At 40.7% G+C, this 26,691-nt stretch overlaps 2 protein-coding genes across 3 annotated transcripts in view; one reads left to right on the top strand and one right to left on the bottom strand.

The window, feature by feature from the left end:
* MYO1E (myosin IE) overlaps positions 1–4,539 on the top strand; it is a 171,929-nt gene extending 167,390 nt beyond the window's left edge. For both annotated transcript variants that reach the window (XM_036217669.1, XM_036217668.1), the window contains exon 28: positions 3,454–4,539. In XM_036217669.1, coding sequence (XP_036073562.1) covers positions 3,454–3,530 — 77 coding nt within the window. In that variant the 3' untranslated portion in view covers positions 3,531–4,539. The remainder of the gene's footprint in view (positions 1–3,453) is intronic.
* A 5,197-nt stretch (positions 4,540–9,736) lies between these two features.
* CCNB2 (cyclin B2) lies at positions 9,737–25,823 on the bottom strand. Its single transcript, XM_016126835.2, has 9 exons — positions 25,658–25,823; positions 23,899–24,027; positions 23,700–23,813; positions 17,290–17,460; positions 17,029–17,187; positions 15,284–15,520; positions 14,838–14,978; positions 11,098–11,208; positions 9,737–10,009 (listed from the first exon to the last, which is right to left on the bottom strand). The coding sequence occupies exons 1-9, from the start codon at positions 25,679–25,681 to the stop codon at positions 9,899–9,901; spliced, it is 1,197 nt and encodes a 398-aa protein (XP_015982321.1). The 5' UTR covers positions 25,682–25,823; the 3' UTR covers positions 9,737–9,898.
* Positions 25,824–26,691: the final 868 nt, after the last annotated feature.

Here is a 26,691-nt window from a genome sequence, read left to right as displayed (position 1 = left end):
CATAATGAAGGTAGTGAAGTGGGAGCCAGGAGGCAACCTATAACATCCGTTATAAAAATAGTCTGTTATACAATATGGCTGAATGTTTTATTAATTTGGTAGAGAAGATAAGTTAGAATATAATATACACATAATAAAATATGAGTGATTATGTGGAAGCACAGAAAACGAAGATAACGCCCGACTTAGGGTGTAAGAAGAGGCACCACGAAGGAAATGGCATTTGTGGTGAGAGATGGGGAGAGAGACAGACAGAGAGAGAAGCCAGGGAGGCTAGAAAGAATAAGTCATTTGAGGAAAAAGAGCTGATGCTCGACCACCATGCAGAATTTCCAAGGAAATGAAATGGGAGATGAGCTGAAGCGAGGAGTGGCCTGGCCATAGTACATCCTGAAGTCAGACTCAGGAGAACTTGTAAAGACAGTGCAGAGTCGTCCAAGGTTTAGGAGCAGAGCAGGGACCACCTGAATTAACAGTGGTCCTTGGCAAGTGTAGCTTTCAGGAAGGAGGTGGCCAAGGGCAGTGCCAGGAATTGTTTTTACCGGGTTCCTTCATCACAAGGGCTCACTCTGAAGGGAATTTTAGGTCCCTGAACCAACTGCCTTCTAAACAGCCTCTGTGCATTATTTTTATTTTTTTTAACCATCTAGTTTTTCCACAATTTTTAATAGTTTAAGCCACTTAATATCTGTCTTCAAAAATGTCAGAATAAAAATAGGTATTGAAATAAACTCAAGTAAACACAAGCAGGATTTGTATCACCAACTTTGGCAAAATGTTGGAAATGACGTAGTATCCAGTAGTAGGGATTGGTTAAATAAGCTTTGATATATCCGTTTGGTGAAGTTTGATGCAAAAAGTTTTTTATTAAAGATGATGCAAAAGTACAGTATATTTATTAAAATGTAAAAAAAAAGTTCATGAGAAAAAGAAAAGAATTAGCTTATAGACTGTAGACTATAATCTCATTTTTATAAAAATATAAAATGTATATAGCTATATGCATGTATATATATTTATAAATGTTATAGAAAATGTTCATGTGATCTCCTTAAGTGTTGAATTTTAAGTATTTCTATTCATTTCTTAATATTTTCTAATTTTTCTAGAAATAACATGTATTGGTATAATTAAAATAAATGTATTTGTTTGAATGTACAGTCCTAGATGTTATCAAAACATGCTGTAAATTATCGCTGTAATTTAAACAGTATTGTGTGGGTGCAGGAATAAACATAGAGATAAATGGCATAGAATAGAACCCAGAAATCAACCTATGCATATATAGGTATTTATTATATGATAAATTGTAGCATTTGAAATTAGAGGAAAGGATAGACAATTACTTTCTATTTTGAAAATGAAATAAAATAAGTTATCTACCTCATAGACACACACAAAAAATAGATGAATTGAAGACCTAAAAGTATATAATAAAAGTGTTAAAAAGAAACCTTAAATATTATATTACTCTGGGAAGAGCCTTCCAACGGAAGACATCTAGCCTCAAAATCATATAGGATTTAACTTCATAAAAAGGCTATATTAAAACCTGTGGTGAACAGCACCAGGAGCAAAGCTAAATTATAGAAAATAGACTAGGAAAAACGATTTACACTTAGAAATAACTCCTCCACATGAATAATAAGACAAACCAGTCCAGAAGCAGACAAGGACTTTTGAGGCAATGCATAGCAGAGCCTCCCTAGTCATCAATGAAATGCAAAGCAAAACATTTCACCCGCAACACCAGCAAAGATTAAAGTATGATAGGGTCCACATTCCTTTATCCAAATCCTTAGAGCTAAGAAATCATAGATGAGAGCTTTTAGGAAGTTACTAATGGTGTGTATGTACATATCATATATAACACCCCTTGAGGGTTCCAAGGCACCATCTTAGATCAAAGTCAATATTTCTGCTATGAAACATGAGCATTAACACTCTGTAGGAAGACACAGTTCAGGTCAAGTTTTGCCATCAAACAAGTCACAGAAAATTTAATTTTTGGAACATTATGGATTTTGTCATCGCAAATTATTGTAGACTGTTACATCTGTGGTTAGTCAGGGAAATAGGTACCTTCTTTCACTTTTTCCTGCTGAAATAGACTTTGGGGGAGGAAATTTAATAGTATTTGTCACAATTTTAAAATCCCCATGTCAAGATAATTACTTTGAATTTATATTTAACCCCTTCCACCAAGATAAATCTCAAATAAATACTTAAATGCATAAAATAAACATATAAAAGTCCTAGAAGTAAGTATGGGAGAGTTTTCTTTTAACAATATCAATGCGGGAATGTGACTTAAAACCAAAAAGTTGTGAAATAATGTATCATTTGATTTAACTACTTAAATATTAAAATATAAATAGTAAAAATGGGAGGAAGGATAGTTGCAACTCATGACAAATAAAGATCAACAACTGATAGAAAAGTAGGCGAATGGTATGAACAGCGGAACATATGCAGCTGTAGAAGAGAATAGGGAAGCTCTTTATATACTGATACGAAATGATCTTTAATATATGTTATTAGATATAAAAATGCAGAACATGTAGTATGCTCTCATTTGTGTGCAAAAGGGGGGTCATTTTTATAAATACTTGCTTTTATATACATGAAATATCTCTGGAAGAAAGTACAAGCAATAACATTGCTTGCCCCCAGAGAAGGGATCTGGATGGCTGATTCTACTGTTCATCCTTTCGTACTTTTGAAAGTACATATGAAAGTATTACCTATTAAAAAAAATAAATGATACTTGTCTTACAAAGGACAATTTAAAAAATGAGATGTTATATCTGTTAAGTATTGAAAAGCAGGATACAGAATAGTAAGATACGGAATGGCTCATTTCTGTGATCATTGTGTTTATGATCACAGAAAAAGGTCGGGAAGAATATATAGCAAATACTTATTACTGTCGAAGGGACTGGGATTAAGGTGAGAAGTGAGGATTGTGAAGTGTTACAGACCAGGTTCTCCCAGAAGCCAATTCTGAGATGCAGTTAGGAGTGTGGAAGGTGCGGCTGGGGAGTAGCCCCTGTGAAAGAAAAGGGGAGGAAGCCGATTGGGAGCCGTGAGGCCGCAGCGTGACCAGCGAGCGGCTCAGGAGCCACGACTGCTTGCTGAGGCCGGAATGCCAGGGCCCTGGCTCGGGTCTGGGCAGTCTCCATCAGTCTCTGTCCGCAACGCTTCACTTGCGGACAGCAGGTTCTTTCCTGAAGGGATCCCTGCATGGCACATCTGTGTGTTTGGTGTGGGGGAAGGGTTATTTTTTATGGTGTACTTTTTTATTTAAAATAAAAAGAAATAAAGAAGAGAAAAGAATGTGGGTGGGGCCAAATCACCCTTGCCTGTGGGATGCACCCAGGGAGCAGGCGGTGTTTGGCCTGGGCAGAACAGCCTCACTCCCCCTTGACTTTCGCCATCTCTGTGTCCCTGCAGACCCTTCTGGCTGGTGGACGGGCCGACTACGAGGCAAGCAGGGCCTGTTCCCCAACAACTATGTAACCAAGATCTGAGGTGCACCGAGACTCTGACGCACGGGGCGAAGGAACTCCGGGCACAGACAAGGGAAGGGACATTTGGCGACATTAGTGAGCAGGCTTCTCCGAGGCCTGGAGTTACTCTGGCACCTTTCCCACGGAGGACATGGAAGAGTTGGGTTGGGGAAAGAGAGTGTCACTTCATAAATGATCCTAAAAAGTAGCCTAATCATAGGAACCCAGGAGGGCAAAACAACCACCCACTAAGATTTATTTATTCTATTTAAACCTGGTGAGAAGACAGGCGAGGTCCACTCGGATCTTGTTGGCTCTATCCAAACAGTACCCCGCTCGCTCACCAGGCCCAGGGACGGGCTGTAGGTGGCCGCCGACAAGTGCCTTTAGTCGAAGAGCACATTTCTTTCATCCCTCTTTTCCTTAACTGACACACACATTCCTCTCTGCCACCTTCCTCAGGGAGGTCCTGCTCTCTGCAGGCTGGGGTTGGCATCAGTGGGCACTTCCTGTGCAAATGCCAACAGCCTACGTGGCCTGCTGAGCCCACAGGTGCAGAGGGGTGCTGGTTTACACTTGCTGGGACCATTGGGCTGCCGGGGTGAGCGGGGGCTGGGGGCTGGGCTGTCGGCCTTCTTTCTCTGGGTCTTCAGTTGGAATGTGGCTGGCCCATGTTGATTTTGTGTTTAATGCTGTACCTATTACTAGAAGGGTCTCTTTTTTTCAAGCTGTACATTTATAAAAACAGATCATATACTGTATATATAAAAATCTCGAGATGGTAGAAACATGTATGAATGTACTAAGTAGTATTCCACTGTACTTATTCATAAGGTAGGTTTTATTACAAAACTCGCACCAGGTACTTACAAGTGTGCACTACTCCTTTTCAACTATAGAATCAGTGTTACTGCTTTCTAGCTCAGTCCCTGCAAACCCTTCCCGGCCCTTTCCCTACAGGTAATTTTCCTCTGACACCCCCTGCATCCCTCCCCCCACCTCCTACATAAATAAAGGAATCAATGAACCACTTGGTTCTTTCTCGTCATCTGTTATAGGCTGAATTGTGTCGCCCCAGAACCTCCAAATATGACCTTATTTGGAAACAGGTCTTTACAGAGGTGGTCAAGTTAAAATGAAGTCATTATGGTGGGCCCTAATCTAGTATAATTGGTGTCCTGACAAAATAGGGGGAAATTTGGGCACAGATCGACACACCAGGAGGGAAGATGATGTGGAATCAGTCATCTATAAGCCAAAGAGAGGGGTGTGGAACAAATCCTTCCCTCACAGCCCGCAGAAGGAACCAGCCCGCCCGACTGCTGGGTCTCGGACTTCTAGCCTCCACAGTTCTAAGACAATAAATTCCTATTGTTGAACCAACCACTCACTCGGTGATACTTTGTTGAGGCAGCCCTAGCAAACCCATCAATGTATGTTGCAGTAATAGAGAAAAGTTGGAAAAAATGTGCGTCTGTAAGGGGAGGATTGTGGTGGAGACTGTCACTTCTCTACCTCTCCTCCCAGTTGCCACAGTCATTCTTAAGCTGGTGGGGAAGTAAGGTCTGACCAGCACACACCTTGTTGGCATTTCAGGATCCCCAAGTCCATGGGGAAAACCATAAGGAGTTACACATACGGGACAAATGTATATGAACTCAGAGCAAAGTGAACCACTTAATTCCATGTTTTATCAAGAATAGGGAGCAAACCTTATTCAACAGCAATAATAATATTTAAAGTATATTTCAGTTCTGTTTTGTGACCATTTGTGAGAGAGAGAATAATAAAGCCATGATGTGATGACATGAGGAAAGGTAATCCTAGTGACACTAACAGTCTATATTTTTACGAAGGACATTCACATGCCTGGACTCACTGAAAGTGGAAGGATGGAGACAGAACTCGAACTCCTCAGTGCCTAGGCTGCTTTCTCATGGGCAGCGGTGCCAGGGTCACCTTCTGTTGTTCCCGTCCACCCCTGGCTGGCTAGCAGAAGCCTTTGTCTTTCCCCTAAAAATTAGTCCTGGGAGAAAGAAAAGAAGCTCGACTTTAAAAGAATTTGGGGCTGACATAAGAAGTCTGGATTAAGCATAGGTTCTTTTAAAAAAAGGGCTGTCTTGAGGATAGATCTCAACTCAAGCTTTGCAGGAACTAAGGTGACCTTGATGAGCAATGGAAAGAATCACAATGTGTGAAATTCCTTAAATAAAAATGTATTGGCTTTAAGTAATTTTCCCTCATGTTAAGCATGGAAGAAAGCGGGGGAGGGGGGGTAAGGAGAGAGGAAGGGAGGGAGGGAGGGAGTTCCCACTGGGGGCAGAAATCAGTCCTGGCTGCTTCTAATTTAATTATTGGTATTTTAAACTTGTGTGTAACTGAGAGCTTTCAGGCTCTAGGTGATCAAACAGGAATGGGGTTAAACATCTCAAGCAGCAGGAAGACCCCTCATCCATGGGGATCACAGAGCAACCCCTGGTCCCTCCACCCCCGGCGCCCTACCCAGTGCCAGGCTCAAGGAGGCGCTCGACAAATGCTGCTCAAATAGGAGGTGAATTCATGTTTATAGGTGAAGAAAACTCCAAGGCAACACCCTAGGTTTCCTCTAATCTTTGGATCGAGCCAGGCCTGCCATGTTGTTCACTATTCAGTTAAACAGACACATGACAAGTTCGAGAGTCACTTAGCCTAGGAGAACATAGAGAGGATGAAGGTGCCTTCCCTGCCTTCTAGAATGTGCCGTCTTATTTGGGACAAGGGGTGTGCATGTGCACATACACCACACATGTATAAAAGTAAAAAATACTGTGTAAAGATGTGACAGATCTCTTCAACCGAAGGTCTAAAGTAACTAAGACCAGTGAGCGGGCTCAAACGTGGGCCTGAGGGCCCTGGTGCAGAGGTGTTCGAACTAGTAAACCAGCAATTCTCAAACCCTTTGGCCTCAGCACCCCTTTACACGTCTCTATTACTGAGGGGAGTTCTGCTTTTGTCAGGGTTATCAGAATTTACCATGATAGAAATTCAAACTGAGAACATTTTAAAACCAGCAAACATTCCACTAACATCCAGAATGATGACATCATCACAGGTCATGTAGTCTCTGGAAGATTCTATCATACACTATTGACAGAAGAGTAAAAAAAAAAACAAACAAACAATATCCTAGCATTAATTAACTATGAAAATAGTTTTGACCTCATGGACTTCCTGAAAGGGTCTCTAGGACCCCTAGGGGTCTCCAGCCACATTTGGAGAACTGCCAGAGGGGTTAGCTGCTAACGAATAGGGAGTCAGCAGGGACAGCAAGTGGCCTTCTGCAAACATTATGCAAAAGAGCCATGGCTTCCACAGCACTTAGGGAAGCAGGACTGGCGCCCAGGGAGAGGGCAAAGGGTGAAGCCTTTTTATGTGCTTGCTCCCCGCCAATGAGTGGAAGCCACCCACATCCCAATGTTTCCCCGCCCATCTGATCAAACATTGACTCACCACCAAGTCAAGTCCCATGAAGGCTGAAAGGATGAAGAGAGCAGTTTCCTTTTTAAAGGACATTCCCTGCAAAGTGCACACATCGTGTCCACTCATATTCTACTGGCCGGAACTTAGTCATGTGGCCTCAACTGCAAGCGGAGCTGGGAGCCTCCTCCTGGGAACAATCTCTGCAGAGAGAGCAGCTTGTCCAGGGCACGAGGGATGGAGCTTCCTCCTCTTTCAGCCCATGGCTCCTTCCAGACAGAGATACAAGAACAAGTGAGAGAAAACAGCTGTGCCTCTCCTCTGGCTTGCCCCTCCCCGCCCCCCAGCAGGACCTCCACATAATCCAAATCTTTTCCCTTCTCAACTCTCTCTAAACTCCTCCCAAGATCTCGCTAATGGAGCTGGGTTTTCTGAGTGGTTTCATTGAGGGTGGGGATGGAATCTGGTTTCAGGAGTAGAGCATGCACAGTGCATCTTTGATAAAAAGCCTATATTCCGGGCACCCCTTACTTTCATGGTCAAGAGTAGGAGCCATCCTGCAATGTTGCTCCCTCTCTCTCCTTGTTTTCTGTCTCTCTCAAGGCCTAGCTAAATTCTTTCTGAATTTAGGAACTCATTTTTACTCTTACCAGTTCATCTTTATGCCTTTCCCTCTTACAGTACTGTGCGTGTCCCTTCTGACTGGTATGGCCTAGTCTCAAATCTTCACTTTGCAAATGAGAAGGCTCAGTATGGTTCACTACCTTGCCCAAGGTCACAGAGCTCTTAAGTAGAAAAGCCATCATTTGAACCCTGATCTGACCCCAAAGCCCATGGGCTGTGTCTAAATATCTTTGAATGCCCAGAGTACATCTTTTTCCAAGACTATCGACCCCCTTAAAATAATAGCCACTAACATCCAAGCACCCAGATAGTGTGCTAAAGTCTTGACATACTTTAGTACAACACTCTTATCCCAATCTTAAACACAGGTCACATAACTGCTAAGTAGACTCAAACCCAAACAGCCTAGTTTCAAGGGCTGTGCTCTTCAAATACTGTGATTACATCATCTCATTTTCTAATTTCGGTGTTTTTACAATATTATGACCTACTTTTATAGCTTATTTCACATTAATAACACTTGAGCTTTGGGTGCCTGTGGCATATAAGGAAGTATCCTACAGGTCTTTTTATGACATGCTGGAAATAGGAATTTCCTGAATCAGAGTATTTAATATTTACTGAGTATTTAATATTTAATTAAGGAAAATATGTAATAAAGAAGCTATAAAATGTTTTTGGAATATGCCTACAAAACCTATCCTTTTTTGTTGAGAAGTTGGAGCTCAAGCATCCTCGGGAAGTAACTGCTTTTCAGAGCCAGGAAAGCTCCCCAAAATGGTCTCAGTTACCATTCACATTTGTGACTTCAGTCACTCTAAGGCTGCCATGGGAACAAGTTTCACTATCTCAGCAAGGGGTATTTATTAAACTTTATACTACGACTTCAACGTCTGAAGATACCCAGTTTCTCTAAATGCTCAAACTTAAAGACTTGCTAGTCAGGAGGCCCTGGCCCAGGGAAAGGTGGGAAGTGAGCTCTAGCAGGAGCCAGCCTCTCCTCCGGCTGTCACAGCCAAAGCCGAGTCACAGAACCAGGCACCTGTGGATTTCGCTGTCCATGCAGAAGGCAGCTTTTGCCACACTCTGGGTTGGGGGGATGCTGAGTTAAATGAGTTTGCTGAAGCTTCTCAGAGCCTTTATGAATCTTATATGCATTTGCAATGTTTCCCAAACGTATGTGACTCCTTTCTCTCAAAAGACCAATTAACATCTTGTTGAACTAATCGCTTGGGAAGTTGTTGCTTATAATGAGACTCATTTATTTTATGGTTTTTTTTAAAAAATTAGTAGTTGGAGATTGATAACACATTCCCTCAGAAAACAATATTAAATGTGATCGCATGCCCACTCAAAAAAATAATAACCCATAATAAAGTTGAAATAGCATAACAGGAAAATGCATTCCAAGTCTCAGCTTTTTAACAGGGTGTCACAAGCCCATTTTCTTTTTCCAGCTGTGGCCCCTTATGTCTGCTATTCCTGGTCTCAGCCAAGCCTTTGAGACGCATTGTGAGGGTTACTTCTGGTGGCAATCACTCCAGTGGGCCAGGTGTTCCTGGATAAGAATTAAGAGAATAGTTGAGTAGGTTCTAGAAAGAGAAATGTCATGGTTATCTTCCCATTTTAAATTTTTATAGTGAATCAATCTTTTTATATTCGAGAAGTTTAGGAATGTGTTGGCATTCACTGAAGCCAAGTTCTTGTGGTTTTTTTTTTCAATTTGAGAAAAAATTAAGAAGATCGTTCCCAAAGCCATAAAGGCAATACTTTACATGCTAGTCATGATAGCTCAAAAAGAAAGTAGTTAGGGGGTGGCTCCATAGCGTAGTGGTTAGCACGTCTGCTTTACATGCAGAAGGTCCTCCTGGGTTCACGCCCCAAGTGGAGCCACGGACCATACCCTGGGTGTGTCGGTCCCCAGGCGTGCCAGGCCCCGGGTGCATGCTGTGAGCGTGTGGGAAGAGATGCCCCACCTTCAGAGATCAAGTTCTTAAAGGGAAATAGCAACATCTATAGGTCAGCGGCAGAAGTGGAGGGGGCAGGGTAATTAAAGAGAGGAAAAAAACAAAAAAAAAGAGAAATTAGTCAAAGCAAGTATCTACAAAGTTCTTCAGTATAGAATGCATGAATAAATATACACTGGATACCTTAAGAAAAATCAATAGCTTTATTTTTCCTCAATATACATTTAGAAAATAGGTCTGAGAAGAGGTTTCATGAAGTAGAGCAGAGGATTATGTACAAAGTCAAGAGCTCCAAATTAGCCAAAGTGCATGGACAAAGCACTCTTCCCCGTGGCTCGCAGCCTAGGGCTGGCCCATCAGAGTCGAAGCGAGCTCTCGGATGGCTTTCGAGTTCAGCTGAGGAAGCGTGCTGATCTTCAGGAGTTTGCTGCTTGCATACTTATTCTTGATGGCCTGCAGAAGTCATCGTGATTAAGCACACATCAGGACCCCAATCCCTTATACCTTATACAAGTATCGAAGGGCCAGACCCATAATCTCCAGTTGGTGTGATAATGCCAAATCACTGAAGGCCCTGAGAGCTCTGAGGTCATACTATGTTGTGCCTGACAATTTCCTTCCATGCCTAGTAATAGATAAAGCCAGCTGGGAGCACAGGTGATGGAGGACCAAATGACTTCCAGGCGCAAGGGGCATGCTTTCGCTCATAAGCTACCAGAGAGGCTGGAGGTGGGAGCTGTGTTTATCATACATAAGTACTGTCAGGACATAAAAGTTTTGCCAGGACTGGTAGAATAACTGGCAATAAAAGTGGGTGGCAGCTAGCACTTAGTGGAGTCCGGACAATACCCTCAGGACTGAAACACAGTGGGCTCCCATGGCCTGCTAAGTCATGCTACACGTGAGGAAGAAAATCAGGATGTGAGGACGCTTGGTACAAATGCCTCATTCTTTGTCACCAGACCCTTGGTAAGCTGATATTTGGTGTCAAGCACAGGACAGCACCCAACCTCCCCTGGTTCCTTTTCGCAGGTGGGCCCCACAGAGACTGACACCAGGCCCCACGACGCTTCCTGAATGGGCTTCCTGCCCCTTCTTCCTCACCATCCTTGCTATTCAGGTGCCTTTCAGTCACTGTCCCAAAACATCCCGGACGAATGCCCTGAATAATATCACCCAAAACCCAAGAGCCGTTGGAGATGGGCCCCTGCTGTTCCAGACAAACACCAACCATCCCCCCTGCTTGCTGGGTGCCCTGTGCAGGGCGCTGGGATGAGTGCGGATAAATCCGCTGAATAGCTGCCTGGCTGACTGCTTTGGGTGTGGACAACCCTATCTACTTGTTTTTTAAAAAAATCTGTTGTCAGAGTTTATCAGTATGCTCCATCCACTGCTGTACTAGAAAAACATGAGTTTGTGCTAAAATAGACTCTCACATGTGCCAAAAAATTCACATGAAAATACAAACATACATATACACATACCCTCAGACACAAAACCCATAATCTAATGCTTTTCTCAGCGTAGGAGAGAGTACTTACGATGAATTTCGTCAAGTTTTCATTTACTTTCACTATATTTTTGGCCATGTGCTGCATGACTTCCAATACGTCATTCTCTGTGTATCCAGTGTAATACTGCTGCTTTAAGTTCTGAAACACAATGCAAAGAGATGGGGCGAGATGCCGCCTCTTCTGTAGAAGAGTGCCTCTCACACATGCTGACGACACTCATGTAAAAGCTATAAAAGGATATTCTTACCACCTGAGAATTCAATCACAGCCCTAATCAGTACCACGGTACCAGCAAAACAGCCAGTAAGTGCAGGAAGGCTCTGACTCTGAGCAGGACTGAATTAAGATGTTAAGCGGCTCTCGGCTAAATCAAGTGTCAAAGTTCCCATATTATTATTTTTTAAAAGAAGGTGGCATGAGAAGTCAGGTACTTCAGGTAACAAAGCTTTCATACTTACTTCTCTCGCCACACTGGAAGGGGATGGAAAATGGGACAGAATAAAAACAAAACCCAACAAAAGCATGCCCCCGTCACAATGATGGCAGAGACCTGGGACGAGGACACATCACATGTGCCCCGCATCAAAGCTCAGTGCAGCAGTGCCTGGTGGGGAGCTTGAGAGCCCAGAGAGCAATACTGTCGGTCAGGAAAAGAGGTTCAGAATTATGAAAAAACCGGGCCATGGGCAGGAATCTAATCTACCTAACCCAGAAGAGCTCAGACTACCCAGAATTCTCTTGTCAGGCCCTGTATAGTTAAGCTCAGGAGAACAGAGAGCACTCAGAGAAGCCTTGACACCCAGCCTCATGACCCAGCCTCCCAGAGAATAAAATTCGAGCAAAAGGAAGGTTGTGGATTGAAAGTACTTGTCATGTATGAAGATCTGTAACCTAACCTTCGGTTCTGTAATAAAATTCTAAATGCTTAAAATACATGTTTCATATGCACAACATAATTGGGAAAGCGAACTATAAATTAATCTTAATTCTAAAATAGTTTAAAGAAAAAAAAAAGAGCTAAGCAGGAATGAAACCTGAATTAACATGCAACTACCAATACTTTGAAATCAATTACCAGAAAACAGGGAGACCTACAGTTAATAGGTTTAGAGCCCAAGGACACACGTCTAAGAGTAAAGTAATATGGCTAGAATGTGCCATTGGTACCAGAACCACATACCATTCATGTGCCAGTGGCTTTTCTGCCTCAAGCTTTATATTTCAAAAAATTCCAAATCTACAGAAATAATTTTTAAAAATACAATGAAGATCTTATACTCTTCATGTAGATTAACATTTTGCCACTTTCTCTCTTTCAAATGCATTTGAAGGCGAATTGCAGACACCATGACAAACTTCTGAATGTTTCAGAAGCGCCCCCTAAAAAGTATTTTCCTATCCAGCCACAATACCATTATTGCATAACAAACATTATCAACAATTCCATAATATCATCTAATATATAATCAATATTCAAATTTCTCCAATTGTTCCAAACATATCTTTTATAGATTTGTCTTTTTACATCCAGGGTCCAGTCAAGGTATATGCAATACATTTGGTTGTTGAGTCTTTAGTCTTTTTAAACAACTTCCATTTTCTTGGCTTTGAATGACAATAACTTTTTTGAAGGATCCAGGCCAATTGCTTTTAGAACATCCCACATTTTGGATTTGTCTGTTTCCTGACCATTGAAGCCACGTCAAATATTTTAGGCATAAATTCAATATGGACAATAATATATACTTCCTATTGTACCAGAAGGTGTGTCAAGTCGGGTGGTCCCACCACTAGTGACACCAAGCTTGGTGACCAGGGAAACGAGGTAACTACCAGACCTCTCTATCACAAAGGTGCAGTTTTTCTTCTTCATATCTGTGATGTGATTATTTGAGACCATGTAAATCTTGTTCCCCAAAATTATTTCACCTAATGATATAAGCATCAATTGACGATTCTTGCTTGAATCAACTATTACATTGAGGGTTAAAAATTGGTGGATTACTAACTCTACCACTTTTTCTACTTTAATTAGCTGGCATTCCACTAATGAAAAAAAAGAAAACAGGTCTTTCCTTCCTTCCTTTGTATCATTATAGACTCACAGATTTTTAAAAATGCATTATAATCTATTACTGTCACTATTCTTTGTAATGTTCAAATTTAGTCAGTGAAAGCCCTTTCAAGTCAGTTCTTATGTTCTTTTAATGTGACCTTTTGCTTGCTATCTGCTACAAATTGGTCTAGGCTCACCTTCTACTTCCCCTCCCACAGCCCTGAAATCAGCAATTTCTCAAAGGAGCCCTAGTTTTTAGTGGGTAATGGTACTTGTATCCAAGATGTGGGCACTAGGTATATTCATTGCTACTAGGTGGTCATTGTTTCTCAGCCCTTTCATTATGAATTTACTGATATTTCCAAAACAGATGTAATATTATAGGTTTTTGTTAATATTTTATCCTTCTTCTTGTGAAAATTTTACTCCTAAATTACATAAATGTTCCTTTGCTTTATTCTGTAATATACATAGTTTCAGAATTATCATAACAGATTAACAATAAACCTTTTAAGTAAACTTTAAGTATGTTACCTTTCATGGTCTTTTGTTTTGTTCACATCCCATTAAAGATGCATAGTCAGAATGCTGAGTTCAAAAGTTATTTAAATTAATTCTTCCCTGTGTTCTATTACTAATTTGATATATGGTGGAACTGTTTGTTTCTGTTTAATTAGATTTTAGGGTTTGCATAAAACATTCACCTTGTTTAAAAGTCAAAAAAGTTAAATTATATTGTATACAAATTCATAAAAATTACAACCAGAAGTCTTGGCCCCATCCTCAACCTTCTACCCTATTCTCACCTAACCCCATAAGTATCAGTTTTCATTTTCATTTTCTGGTCTATCCTTCCTGTATTTTTTGAAAACTTAGAAAATGCATAAACACATGTACATATATTCTATTTCCCCTTTTTCTTTTATAAAATGTAAACTGTGTACACTTGTAAAAAGGTAGAGCCGTCTCTACCATAGTGCCCTGGCAATCTAGCATGTATCCATGTAGGCTACGCAAGCAAAGGCTTGAACCACAGCTGATGTTTCTAGTCAAAATGCTGTTATCCTCCAGGAACGTGAGGGAATGGCAGGCTTGGAGGGAGTGCACTCACTCCCTCCCTCCCCATCTTCCCTGGGAGGCTGTTATGAGACCATTTCTTATCACCTCCTGGGTTATGAGGAGGCTTTTGCTCTGCTGCCCTCGGAGTACAGCTACAGACTACACAACTGCTTAGCGGCAGTCTAGAATTGGCTCTTGGACCCCATGCCTCATATCACAGTCATCCAGCACCGCCCCCCTTTTTTTGATGGTGTCCTCTTTGGTGTGTGAGACAAGGACCCAGGGAGCTAGCATCTTTGGCTCCTTGTAAGAATCTAAAAGTGGTTCATTTTATCTATACTGGCAAATCAGTCAGGCCTTTGGCCTTGTTTTGTCTTGTATGCTTCGCAACTTGTTTCACTTAATAAAATATCCCATAAATCTTAGCGTATCAGTTCCTAGTAGCTTTCCTCATTCTTTACAACTCTACAATACATTTGGGTACCATGGTGTCACCACCTAGACTCCATTTGAAGCATTCGAATAAGCTGCTTTCCTAGAGGCCTTTGGACTTTAACAACTGCTTCAAGGATAGTGTTGTGAAAATACTAAGGCCTTTCATATCAAGAGGGCCTAAAATATAACGTAATTTCTTCTTAAGTCCAACACTCACCCATTTTCCTTGGCCTAAAACCTTCTGGGACAGGCAGGAAGCAGCAGCTGCCACCTTCGAAGGGTGATAATGCACCATGTCATAGTCAACGAGAGTCAGTTCCATCAAATATTTGGCTAAAGTGTGCTGTTCGACATCAACCTACAAAAGAACAGCCAGGGACAGCAAGAAACACAACTGTTACATTACTGCAAAATTCTCAGTAAAGGCCTAAGAGCTCAAATCCACTTAACTCACTTTTGTTTTTCAGGTAACTGCAGTTTCACAGTATGTTACAAACATACACTGTGAGGTCTTTTCTCTCAAGAACTGATGACACAAACATTAGGACTTACCTAAAAGATATTTCCTAAAAATTCATAAGCTTTGTTTTAATGGGATCAGTGTTTCTGGGGTGAGACAACGAGCAGCAAAATAAAGTCCCCTACAGAATCGGAGGCACTTACCTCCCCAGCTTTTGATGCCCGCCTTAAGAAATGTAGTGGCAAAGGTCGACCCAACTCAAATTTCAGTTCTTTCAAAATGAGAGTTTCCATTTCTCGGATTTGGGAACTGGTATACGCATTGTCTGTGATGTAAACAAAGTCTTCAATATTGGGAGAAAACATCTCCTCATACTTGGAAGCCAAGAGCAGGGCTGTAATCCCAACCAGTTGAAGCTTCTTACGAGAGACCGGCTGAACCTAATTGAAGAAGACTGCATCAAAAGTCATATCTAACCAGAAGACTGGGGTTCTGGATGGAAGAAAGTGAGAGGTGACCAAGTCCCGGAGATGTGCACATCGTCCCTGCTCATGCCCCTCTTAAGGGCACAGGAAACCTAAATGTTAATAGCAGATACCATCACCACTCACAGCAGCTCTGTCACTGAGTACTCACTATATGCCAGGCACAGTGCTAAGATTCTACAATCATCTCATTTAATCCTCACAAAAATCCTAGGAAGTACTTATTTATTTATTTATTTATTTTTTGCCCACTTACAAACAGATGGCCTGAGAAGAAATTCAGACAGCAGCACAAGATCACTCAATTGCTGAGTAGACAAGAATCATGCCTGACCACCAAGCTCCTAGTCACTGCTCCACCCACATCACCCTGGCTTCGGTGTCTAGGGAGCCCCAGACATGGTCTGGATCAGGACAAGGCCAAGCCAAAACAGCAGAAATTTAATGGAGGCGTAGGTACAAGGAAGGCGGTATCATCATTCAGCTTGAAGAATTAGAAAGATGCTTCAGAGTCAGGGAAAATTTCTCTCTAAGGTATAAGTGTTTCCCCTAATTTCTTTTAAAACAAAACAAAACAAAAACAACAGGACTTTGCTTTTTTTGCTTCAACTCTTATAACTGAAAATCTACCAAAAACATGACTTTATAATTAAGCCACTTATATAAAAAGAAAAAAACCACTGAATCTGTGGTTACTTAGGATTTTGTAGTAGTTCAGGGTCATTATCATAAAGACAATTATTGTATTTTTATACTTAACCTAAACCTATATCATAAATGTTGACTTTAAATAAATAAATCTTTATCTGCAAGGCTACTATTTGGTAGATAACACACTAAAGGTTTACATCTGGAATTTCTTCTAACTGGTCAGTGTGTTTGCATTACCAGTTGATAAATATTTTGATGATCACTTCTGCCTCTCAGCTTAATTTCTTACATTCCTCTTTGAGACTTCACATTCCTGTGCACGCCTCACACACATCCCCGACCTCTTTTTAAAAAGCTCTGCCTTCTCCTTTTTCTCCAGTGATTCAATGCCACAGCTGACTTACAAGTCTGAAGTCCTCTAGCCGAACTGCTCACTTTTCAGATGGGGAAACTAAATACCAAAGAATACTGAACTGCAGAAACTGTGCAAGCAGGCCTGGCAAGCCATCATCCAAAGGCACCCACACACTCCAGATTGACTTTCAGACCATATGCTGGTATATTGCCTTTGATGGAATGATTTGATTGTGGCAATGCCATAATTCCCCCGAGCTCTTTTCAGCCAGCTGACCTAACAGAAATGCCCACCACTGGTCAGCATCACCAGAGGTCTGACACACTTGAACTGCTTCCCTTTCTAGCACCTGAGGTTCTTTGGCTTCTCCTAAATTGGTCTTTTCTTCAGAGGTACCAAACCTTGGCATTAAATAAATGCAATGTTCTGTGAGCCGCTGGTAAGAAGCCACACTTACTTGTAAAAATCGATCCATAATGGCGACACACATGTACAGAGTTTCCTGCAGCAGCCTAAATTTGGAGTGGACTTGCACCAGCCAATCTACCAGGATGGCACGCATACGTCCGTTTATATCTCTTCCATCTAAGAAATGTGGATTTATGCATTGCAGAACCTGTTGGTGGAATTAAATGTTTAAAAATGCAGACCTCTTTCCTTCCCAGCTGTGTTGTACATGCCACATTGCTTATACAATCAAAACAGAAAGGTTACTCGCCTCTAGCTGCCTTAGATACTGGTAGATATCCTTAACGTAGTCACTGCAGAGCTGAGGGTTTTCCCAGTCTTCATTATCAATGTCCTCGATTTTGCAGAGTAAGGCATCAGAGAAAGCTTGGCAGAGGTTCTCTTCCTTCATGGAGATATCCTCAGGTGTGGGAGAAGGAGCCTACAGTGACAAATTAAAGTGCATATATTACTATCTTAGGAGTAGCCTTCATCACAAATACATGCAGAGCTAACTGTTTTAAAAGTATTGTAGGTATTTTTGAAATATGTTAAAGCCAAAATAAATTTCAGAGTAAGAAGTGAATAATTCAAGATACAGTAGGTGCATGATCTGGCCCACCCCTTCCCCACCTTGCTGGCTCATCTCCTGCTTCTCTTCCCTTAGTTTGCTTCACTCCAGCCCGCTGGCCACCCTCACTGCAAGCAGGCTCCCTCTTACCAGAACAGTCTTGTCCCTGTATCTGCATGGGTAATTTTCTCACCTTCTTCAAGCTTTGCTTAAATGTTACCTTCTCAGTGAGGTCTATCCTGACTCCTCTTTAAAATAACCACCTGCCAAATCTATACTTTCGGTGATCATTCTATAGTTAAAATAACCATCTGTTTCCTATTCTCCCTACATATACATTTCTCTCTCATACTGTATTTTTCTCCATAGAACCTATACTATATTATAGAGCTTACTTATATATGGTGTGTATTATTTTCTGTCTACCTTTGCTAAAATGTAAGCTCTATAAGCTTACATTTACTTAAATTCATTTTGTCCACTTAGTTCAAATACCTTTATCATCCCTAATACACAGTAGGTACTCAATGAATATTTACTGAGTGAAAGAAACTTAGACACCTGGGTTCAGAGATTCCTAGAGCTGACAGTTCACTTTACCAGTAGCCTCTTCTGCAACTATAATGTTTTTTCTCATCAACTAATTTATTCTAAATTGAGACACTGGAAACTAAAAAGCAGAAAAGCATATTCCAGCTTATGAATAAAATAGGAGGAGAAAACAAAGACTGAGCAAATAAATACATAGCTCATCACTTATTTTCTTATGCTGACAGGGCAATTATTTTTTTAAAAATCACACACATTAAAAATGTATTAAGTTAAAACGAGTGTCTAGTAATGAAGTATAAATAAACCATTACTTTTTAAAAGAAGTACTTCTTAAAATGAAACCTAACAGGACTGAAAGGCTATAAAGAATATGTATTAAAATATTAAAATATGGGGGGGGGTGGAGAAAGCTGTGTCATAAACAATTCTGATTTACATTAAAGATCACTGATTATAGTTTTCAATCTTAGAGAAGGATAAAACAATAACAAAATATACATAACAGTTCAAAACAGGCCCTTCCCTCTTGAATCAAAGGTCTTAAACTGAAGAAAGGCCAGGAGAACAACAGGTACGCAGGTAGGCACGTCATTAGACAAGAATTTAAAAACCTCGAGGGGCTACAATCAATAAGAAAAGCTACTTGGGGTGCCAGGGGGAAACCTAGGGAAGGCTACCAGAGAGAAGACCTCCAGGAAAGTAGGCAAAAGGTACGCCAATACAAAGTCCCAAGAGATAAAGGCCATTCTGGGGACAGTATGTTGATTTGAGATGGCGGGAGGTAGCACAAGAGGTGTGCAAAGGTGTTCTTGCTTAAGCAAGAACCTGGCTAAAAAGTTTAAATTGTATCCAAAGATAAATGAACCCACTGAAGAACTGAGCAAGAGTGACTAGAATCAGATGTGCATTTTAACAAGCACATGTGGCTGCAGTTCAAGGTTACCTTTTTGAAGGATAAGCATTATCACTCTCCCCAAGAAGGGCAGGCAGGACCAGGAAACTGGTTTAAGAAGGCAGAGGTTATCATCACATGCTTTATGTGCCGCCTTGGCAGCCTAAAATGCTTACTTGTGTCTATTCAGAAGTACATGTGAGTTTAGCTATACCCAAAAGCCACAGGAGAAGACAATAACTGCTCTGGCCTTTAATTTAGAACTTCTTAAAAGCATTCCTTTGGGATTCCAACATAATTTAATGATTCTAAAAATCCTTTCTAAGATCCCACTCATCTGTGCAGGTCGCAGTCTAAGCCTTATGAAACAACAGTGCCTGCTTCATGCAAAAATTAAAAACTTATCAGCTAGTTAACCATCACAAACTTTCGAATGATGAAATCAGTCGGAAGAATAAAAACCTTTAAATTAGATTAACGAATGAGTTCTGTGGGTTGTCAGAGACAACTGAAAAGTCCTATCAAAAACGATGAAGACGTGAGATTCTGCAGAACCTGAGAAGCTCCTGTTTGGAAAGAAGCTGGGTAAAGTGTGAGTAAAAGCTACTGAAGTTCTAGTACCAACATTGACTGAGTTGGGTCTGTTGAAAGAATGATTGATATTAACATATAATGCTGAACATCATAAATCGATGTCAATTAAGGGCAACAAGGAAGGACTCCAAGCAAACTGTTGATTTTGATCAATTCAGGAGCAGTGTGTACTCATGCACACAGAGGCACACACAGCTGTAGAAAGGCAAAATTGGTTATTCTGATTAGTTTTATGGAATACATTATGCGATGGAGTAGAATTTTAGGGGTAATTAAAAATGAAAGGCACTCTTTTAATTAATGTGAACGGTTGTGCTTATTCCCTTTTATATATACTTTTGTTAGGCTTTTAAAGGTTCTTACACTTGAATAATGACTATCACTGTATTTAATGCTAAAATCGAAATCTGCAAATCTAAAACCGCATCCAAATTTTTAGCTGTGACCCCCTGCACACTGCCTAAGCTTGCATCTATCTCTGTTACAGCCTGTTATAACACGTGCTTGTACTCTGACATTCCTGATTTGATTGAGAACTACTTGAGGACAGAGTAGGTAGGTGGTTCATTCAACTTGTTTCCTCAGTGTCCAGCAAATAATGGGCTAGTAAAAGACTTTCCTTCAAACTACTCAGGGTTTGCCAAAACTTCATTAGTCAGCAAAAAACATTCTTCTCCAAAAATTGCAGGATAATAAGCTCCTGCATATACCTATAAATGGCAGGAATCTTTTTAAGGCCTCAGCCAGGACCCTTTGTGATTCAGTTGCTTCATCTGCTACAAAAAAAAACACTTGCCCTCCAGTTTTGCAGAGGGGATAGGATGAATTCGATTAGAAGTCTGGGAACAATGCTTTTGGGTACACATGGCTCAAGTTATAAGCTTTCCAGGGCTCACTGCTGCTAGACACCTTGTGCTCGAATTGCATTTCCACACCTCCAGGGACTGGCTATAAAGGAACAGCAATGACTGTGAAGATAGAACAAAGGACAAAGTAAAACCCAGAGGGCTGACCAGGGACAGGTAAGCGGAGGGGCTCATCTGTCCGGGGGCGGGGCTTCCCCTAAATTGTGAGCACCATGGTCTCTTCTGTACCGTTTCTCTGAGAAAAGTGTAATTGAATTGGAAATAATTATCGTTCATTAATCCCTGATGTCTTCTAAAACTAAAAGAACGTTTCAGTCACGGAAGTGATTTTTATGTGAACTGAGCTAAAGGTCCACAATTTTTTATCTGAAACACAGTCGCCTCAATTTTGTTAGGAAGCTAGAGAAAAAGGAGTCAGCCAAGGAGATGTGGAGTAAAGGGAATTCAGAAAGAGTAGAATTGTGGAGGTTGCAGGAGAAACTTTCTTCTTTGTTTTCTTCATAATATTTTTTGTTTTTTTGCTTTTTTGTGTTTTTTCTTCTCTGATTCAAGCAGTATCATGGACCTATGGTGAAAAGTCTGAATTTTTTAAGAAAATGAATATTAAACTTAAGCTCAAAATAATACTCATAAATAACTACCATTAACATTTTTGCAATATAAATAGACACTTTTAAAAGCAAATTTGGGGTTTCACTGCAGTATTGTGTTATAATCTAATTTTTCCTAATAATGTAATGTACATTTTGACATCTTTAAATATTCTATTAAAACATAGTTATCCTTTCATTAAAAGGATTTAACTGATCTCCTAAATAGAATATTTCTCTATCGCATTAGAAATATTCATTATAGCACTATTTAAAAGTTCCTAATTGTCTCTCTGATCATTTTCTCGGGATAAATTTTTATTATTTATTTATTTATTTAGTTATTTCTCTATCTTGCTTAATCTAATGCCTTATTTATTTTTATTAAAATTCTTGGGGTGGACACTGGTTAATAAAATCAAACGTTTCAAGTGTATATAATTCAATAATGTCATACATATGTATACACATGTATATACACACACGCACACACATACCACATACACATATTATATATATATATATATATTGCATTGTGTGTTCACCACCCAAAGTTAGATTTCCTTCCATCACCAAATATTTGACCCTTTTTACTCTTATCTACCTCTCTGTTCCCCTCCTTCCCTCTGGTAACCACTAATCCACTGTTCGTGTCCATGAATCTCTTTGTTTGTCTTGTTTGTTACTTCAGTTTTATATCCTATATATGAGTGAAATCATATGGTTTTCAATTTTTTCTGTGAGACTTATTTTGTTTAGCATGATTACTCAAGATCCACTTAGGATAAATTTTAGAAACAGACTTACTGGATGTAGAGAATAACCATTTGAAATATATTGCCAAATGGCCCTCCAGAAATGTGGGAGAAACTACATTCAGTCACCCAAATAAAATGCTTCTTAATGGTCAAGAGATCAAGGCCTGAAAACCTACTTTGGGTCTGGCATTTGGGAAGCCACTAGAAACCTCCCAGGAAAGATCCATTAAAGGAAGGTGAATCGTGAGTATTTGCTTTGAGCTCTAGCCCTTGATATGAAGCTTTTCTCTCCTGTCATGAACAGCACCATGCTTGCCACCATCACTCCTAAGCAGGAGACAGGCAAGTCTATCCCGCTCCTTCAGATGCTGCTGGCCCATTTTCAACTGTATTTCCCAATGGATGATGTCTCTCTCTCGACTCACACATCCAAAGCCAAACAAAGCTATCTCCCTCTCCTGACTTTCCTATTTTTTATTAATTTATTCCATAAATGGTTTCTTAAATACTCAGTGCTTAAGGGTCTCACTCCCCCATTTCGGGCAACATATCCAAAGAATTCCTTCTACATACGGGATGACATCCCTGAAAGGAGTTTTGGTATATCCTAACACATTTGATGTTGTCTCTTAGCACCCATATAGACTAGTTCAAGACCTGCAACAGCTCTTACTTAGACAACGGCAATACCTCCTAATACTTCCATGGCTGCTCTCTACGGCTTTCATCGCTTCTTTTCTCAAAACTTCACAGGTTCCTCATTGCCTAACGGGATAAAATCTAAATTCCAAGGCCTTTGAATCCAACTGCAACATTTTCCCAACTTAATCTTCTGCTTCCTCACACAAACGTTCTGATTTAATTTAGATTTGTGGACTCCTTATGCAAAGGACATGATTATAGGCCTATTTCCACTTTGATACCTTTATTCTTGTTACTGCCTTTTTTTGCCCAAAAGTGCTCTTTCCTATCAGCTTCTCCTTATCTTTACAAATGCCACTTATTCTATGAAATTTCCCCTGACTACTCCATCCATCAGTGTTTTCCCCCTCCTTTAGAGGTACTTCCCAAAGGATGGCATTTCCCTCTACCTCAGTCATTAACATCCAGTCATACATTGCCCAGGGGCATCTATCATCAATCCCTCAATTACCCATCAGTGAGGGAGGCAAGATGCCTCTGTAGCAGCCTTAACATAACTGGATGTATACAGTAAGTGCTCGATATATATATTTCTCGAATGTAACCAGTTTTATTTTGAAAAATTTCAAACATAATAGAAAATATATGTGTGTGAGCTGGAAAAGCGAAGTAGTTATTGTTGTTTCCTCCGCACTTACAACGATGCCAGTCTCAGTAATTACATGAATGTATGTAATCTATAAATGAGAGGATGCATGGACTTGAACATGATGGCAGGGAAACAGGCCAATGGGTCTGTTAGCATTCTAACTCCAGTTGAGCTAACCAGTCATAGAGACTACAACTTATCAACACAGGATGCTGGCATTGCTTTGTTCATACACGAGTGTAGGTTTCAGAATTGTAAACTTTCATAGGCTTCATGGGCAAGTTCATTCTTATGGTGATTATTTTAATAAAACCTACCAAATTTCACTCTGAGGTCACTAAATTTATCTGGGTATTGAGGTAATTAACTTTGTTATTCAAGGTCATAATATTAATTTAAGGTACCATCACTGAAAAGATGTATATATTCATTTCCTACAGTGTTGTTTCGAAGTAGAGCTCTAGCTATGAATGTCCTTCAAAAATTGCACTGTTGATTAAGGCACCTTGCATTCTAGCCGCAACAGACTACCTCATTAAGTAGGTTTGTAAATTTAGAACTTCCTACCTTTGGAGCCAACATTTTCATCTGTACTGGTTTCACAGAAGCAGTAGGTTTCGCTTGTTTGTTGACATTTGCTGTTCTGGTGGGTAAAACAGGTACTTTGGTGTTCTGAGCTTTCTGTAAGGAAAAATAGAAATGTGAATAGGACAAGACAGTAGGTGTTGCCCACTTCGTGCACATGTACTGGTCTCACAGTTGTTACCTTAGCTACTTGTGTGGCTCTGGTTGTAACTCTATTTCCAATTTCTTCTAAAACTGCCCGCCGGAGTGTCACATGACTCTTCGTTTTAGAATTAACTCCTGTATCGATATTCTCCAAATCGGTGGACACCTAAAAAAATTTAATGAAGAATTTAGACAATTTAAAATTCCCTACTGTCAGATATCCAAATTCAGAAATGCTTTAGGAAAGGTGCATATGCTGAGATCTATTTGCTAGAGGAAAGTACATTTCAGGAAGTCCAAAAATACTATTTGTGTTTGATAACAACACTCTAAATTAGGCAAATCACTCACCCACCTTAACAGTGATTTCTTCTCAAATAGTACCAATGTCACTTATTAGAGATCCCTATATATTAATGGTATCTATAGTATTTTTAAAAGCTTTACAGAGATTAATAACAAGTACAATTAAGACAAAATATTAAAAAGCTATAATAGGTCTGGCTGTTTAAAAACCAGATGTTTTAAACCCAAACTAGCTTTGACTCTTATGTCATTCTAGAGATAAAAAGTGTCCTTGTGGACATGGTCTTTTAGAGATACAGCCTTTTAAAATGCAATTGCCATAGCATGGATTCTCTGCTATATTAAGGATACTTATAAAGTAAATAGTTTTCATGGGCAAAATTTAGAAAAAGTGGGAATTACATGAAGTAGTTGACCTTAACTTGCTTTTATCAGAATATGCTTAGAAACAAAACTTGCTAGGAAAAGCAATTCATACAAAAAATTAGTTTTATCATAAAAGTGGTAAACACATCACTAGAAAAAAACAGCATGTCCTGTTCCCAGAAATTGAGAGTCCTAATCCTAAAGAATCTCCCAACAAGGGGTTTGAATGGACCTACCAGGAAAGATGCAGTGGGCAGGAAAAAACTCCGGCCTTTCTGGATAGAAGGAATGTGACTATGAAAGAACCTTATGGAATACATTAGACAAAAATTACTTGTCACTTCAGACTTATATCCACAAAGGAGTGGGAATTAAAAACTGAATGTATTCAACTTATTAGGATTCTCAAAAGTCATACTGTGCAATTTTTCCAGCAGTAATTGCCAAATTTCAAAAGTGTTTGAAAGTGTAATGCTTAAAGAGTAGAAGCCTGGTAATGTGACTAAGTTTAAATCCATCTGGAAAGGAAAATTAGCAGCTTTTAACTTGCCTTGCAGCCAGGAGAATGAAACTCAGGTGTGTCAGGATCTTCTCTAAAACACCATGAACACTTTTATTTTTGCAAAGATGAAATAAACAAATTCAAACTTGATCAAACACTCAGAACACTTTACTTCTATGGAATTACTTCGAGTCCTTCTCTCCATCCCCAGCACGATCCCTTAGATGGCAAGGAGTCTGAGAACCGAGGAAGGAAACCCCAAGAACCCTGTAGTTTTCCCAACAACGAAGAGCACTCAAGATTGCTTGCTGAGTTTTAGGCCCAGTGCTCCGGAGGCTCTCTTAAGAGGTGCCATCCCCGAGGCGCTTTCCTGAACCTGCCCCCACTCCAGGGCAGAGACTAGCCGGGGCAAGGGCGGGGAACTGAAAAGCGGAACCTAGGCTGGGGAAACCGGCCAGAGACGGGCCGCAGGGCCTGCGCCGCGAGGTAAAGGGAAAGCTAGAAGAATATGAAACGGCAAGATGAAGACGAACAAGCTCTAAGCAGAAAACAGGGGAAGCGACCAAGCTGGCCGCGCGGCGGAAGCCCCCGTCTGCTGTGTAGCGTCGCCGGGCCCACTCACCGTTGGGCGTCGGAGCAGCGCCATGAGGGACGCAGCAGGCAAGAGTGCCCGCCCGGGCCCGGGAGGGACGGGGCCTGGAGAAGCAGAGCAGAAGCTTCCGCGGCGCCGTTAGGTCTGCACTCCCAGCCCGCACCGCTGAGGATCTTCGCGATGTCGCCAGGTTCTAGGATTCAAATACCGCGTCGCTCGCGCCCCCATTGGCTGGCCCTACGCACGGTGCGCTCTTCTCATTGGCTAAGCAGGAGGCATCTCCGCATGCTGATTGGCTAATTCTTCAGACCTTTTGGTTGTCATAACAACAAGTTGCGTTTTCTGCGGCTGTTTTTTTTGTTTGTTTGGTTTTTGTTTTTTTTAAATCTGGGCCTCAAGATAAAATAAAATGTCTCATGGGAAAGCAAACATAGGACACCTCTGAATTTTGACAAGGCCTCGCCTACGGATGTTTCACTACGTTTTTACTGGATGGGTGGAAGTTGTTCCTAGGGAACACCCTGGAAATGCCATTTCAGACTTTATTCCCCTTCCAGAAATTTCGAATTGGAGTTTAGGTCGGGTTGGTCTGGATCTTTGAACAGGAGCCGCTGGTGGCTCAGGGCTGCACTATTAGGTGGGTGAGACATAAATGTGTGCTAAATTTGTGGCGGTTTTGGCATTTATTCAAAATCTAAGATTCCCAGGAGACAAAAGCAAACAAAAAAAGAGGTAAATGCGATTTGTGATTCATGTAATCTCTCTATTGTATATTGCCGGCCCCTAGCACATTGTTTGGTGTGTGTTATGGTCGTTAGTCAAAAATTTTCGTTGAAATAAAATGATCCTTTGACGTACGGAATATTTTAAAATGAAAAAGGTGTGATCCAGCGTTAGGCGGAAGGGTAGGAGGATCAGGTCAAAACAGGAAAAGAGGAATGGGACAGGAGGAAAGAGGAAAGGAAAAGTAAGGTCCAACACGCACAGTAAAGGTAGTGGAATAACTCCTGATAACAGGCTCCATCTAAGAATTTAAGATTTCCCATCATTCCTATGGTTTACCA

The sequence above is a fragment of the Rousettus aegyptiacus genome, unplaced genomic scaffold (genome assembly GCF_014176215.1).
Source record: "Rousettus aegyptiacus isolate mRouAeg1 unplaced genomic scaffold, mRouAeg1.p scaffold_m13_p_3, whole genome shotgun sequence".
Lineage (NCBI taxonomy): Eukaryota > Metazoa > Chordata > Mammalia > Chiroptera > Pteropodidae > Rousettus > Rousettus aegyptiacus.
Note: the sequence above shows the minus strand (reverse complement) of the source record. Positions and strands in the feature narration are given on the sequence as shown.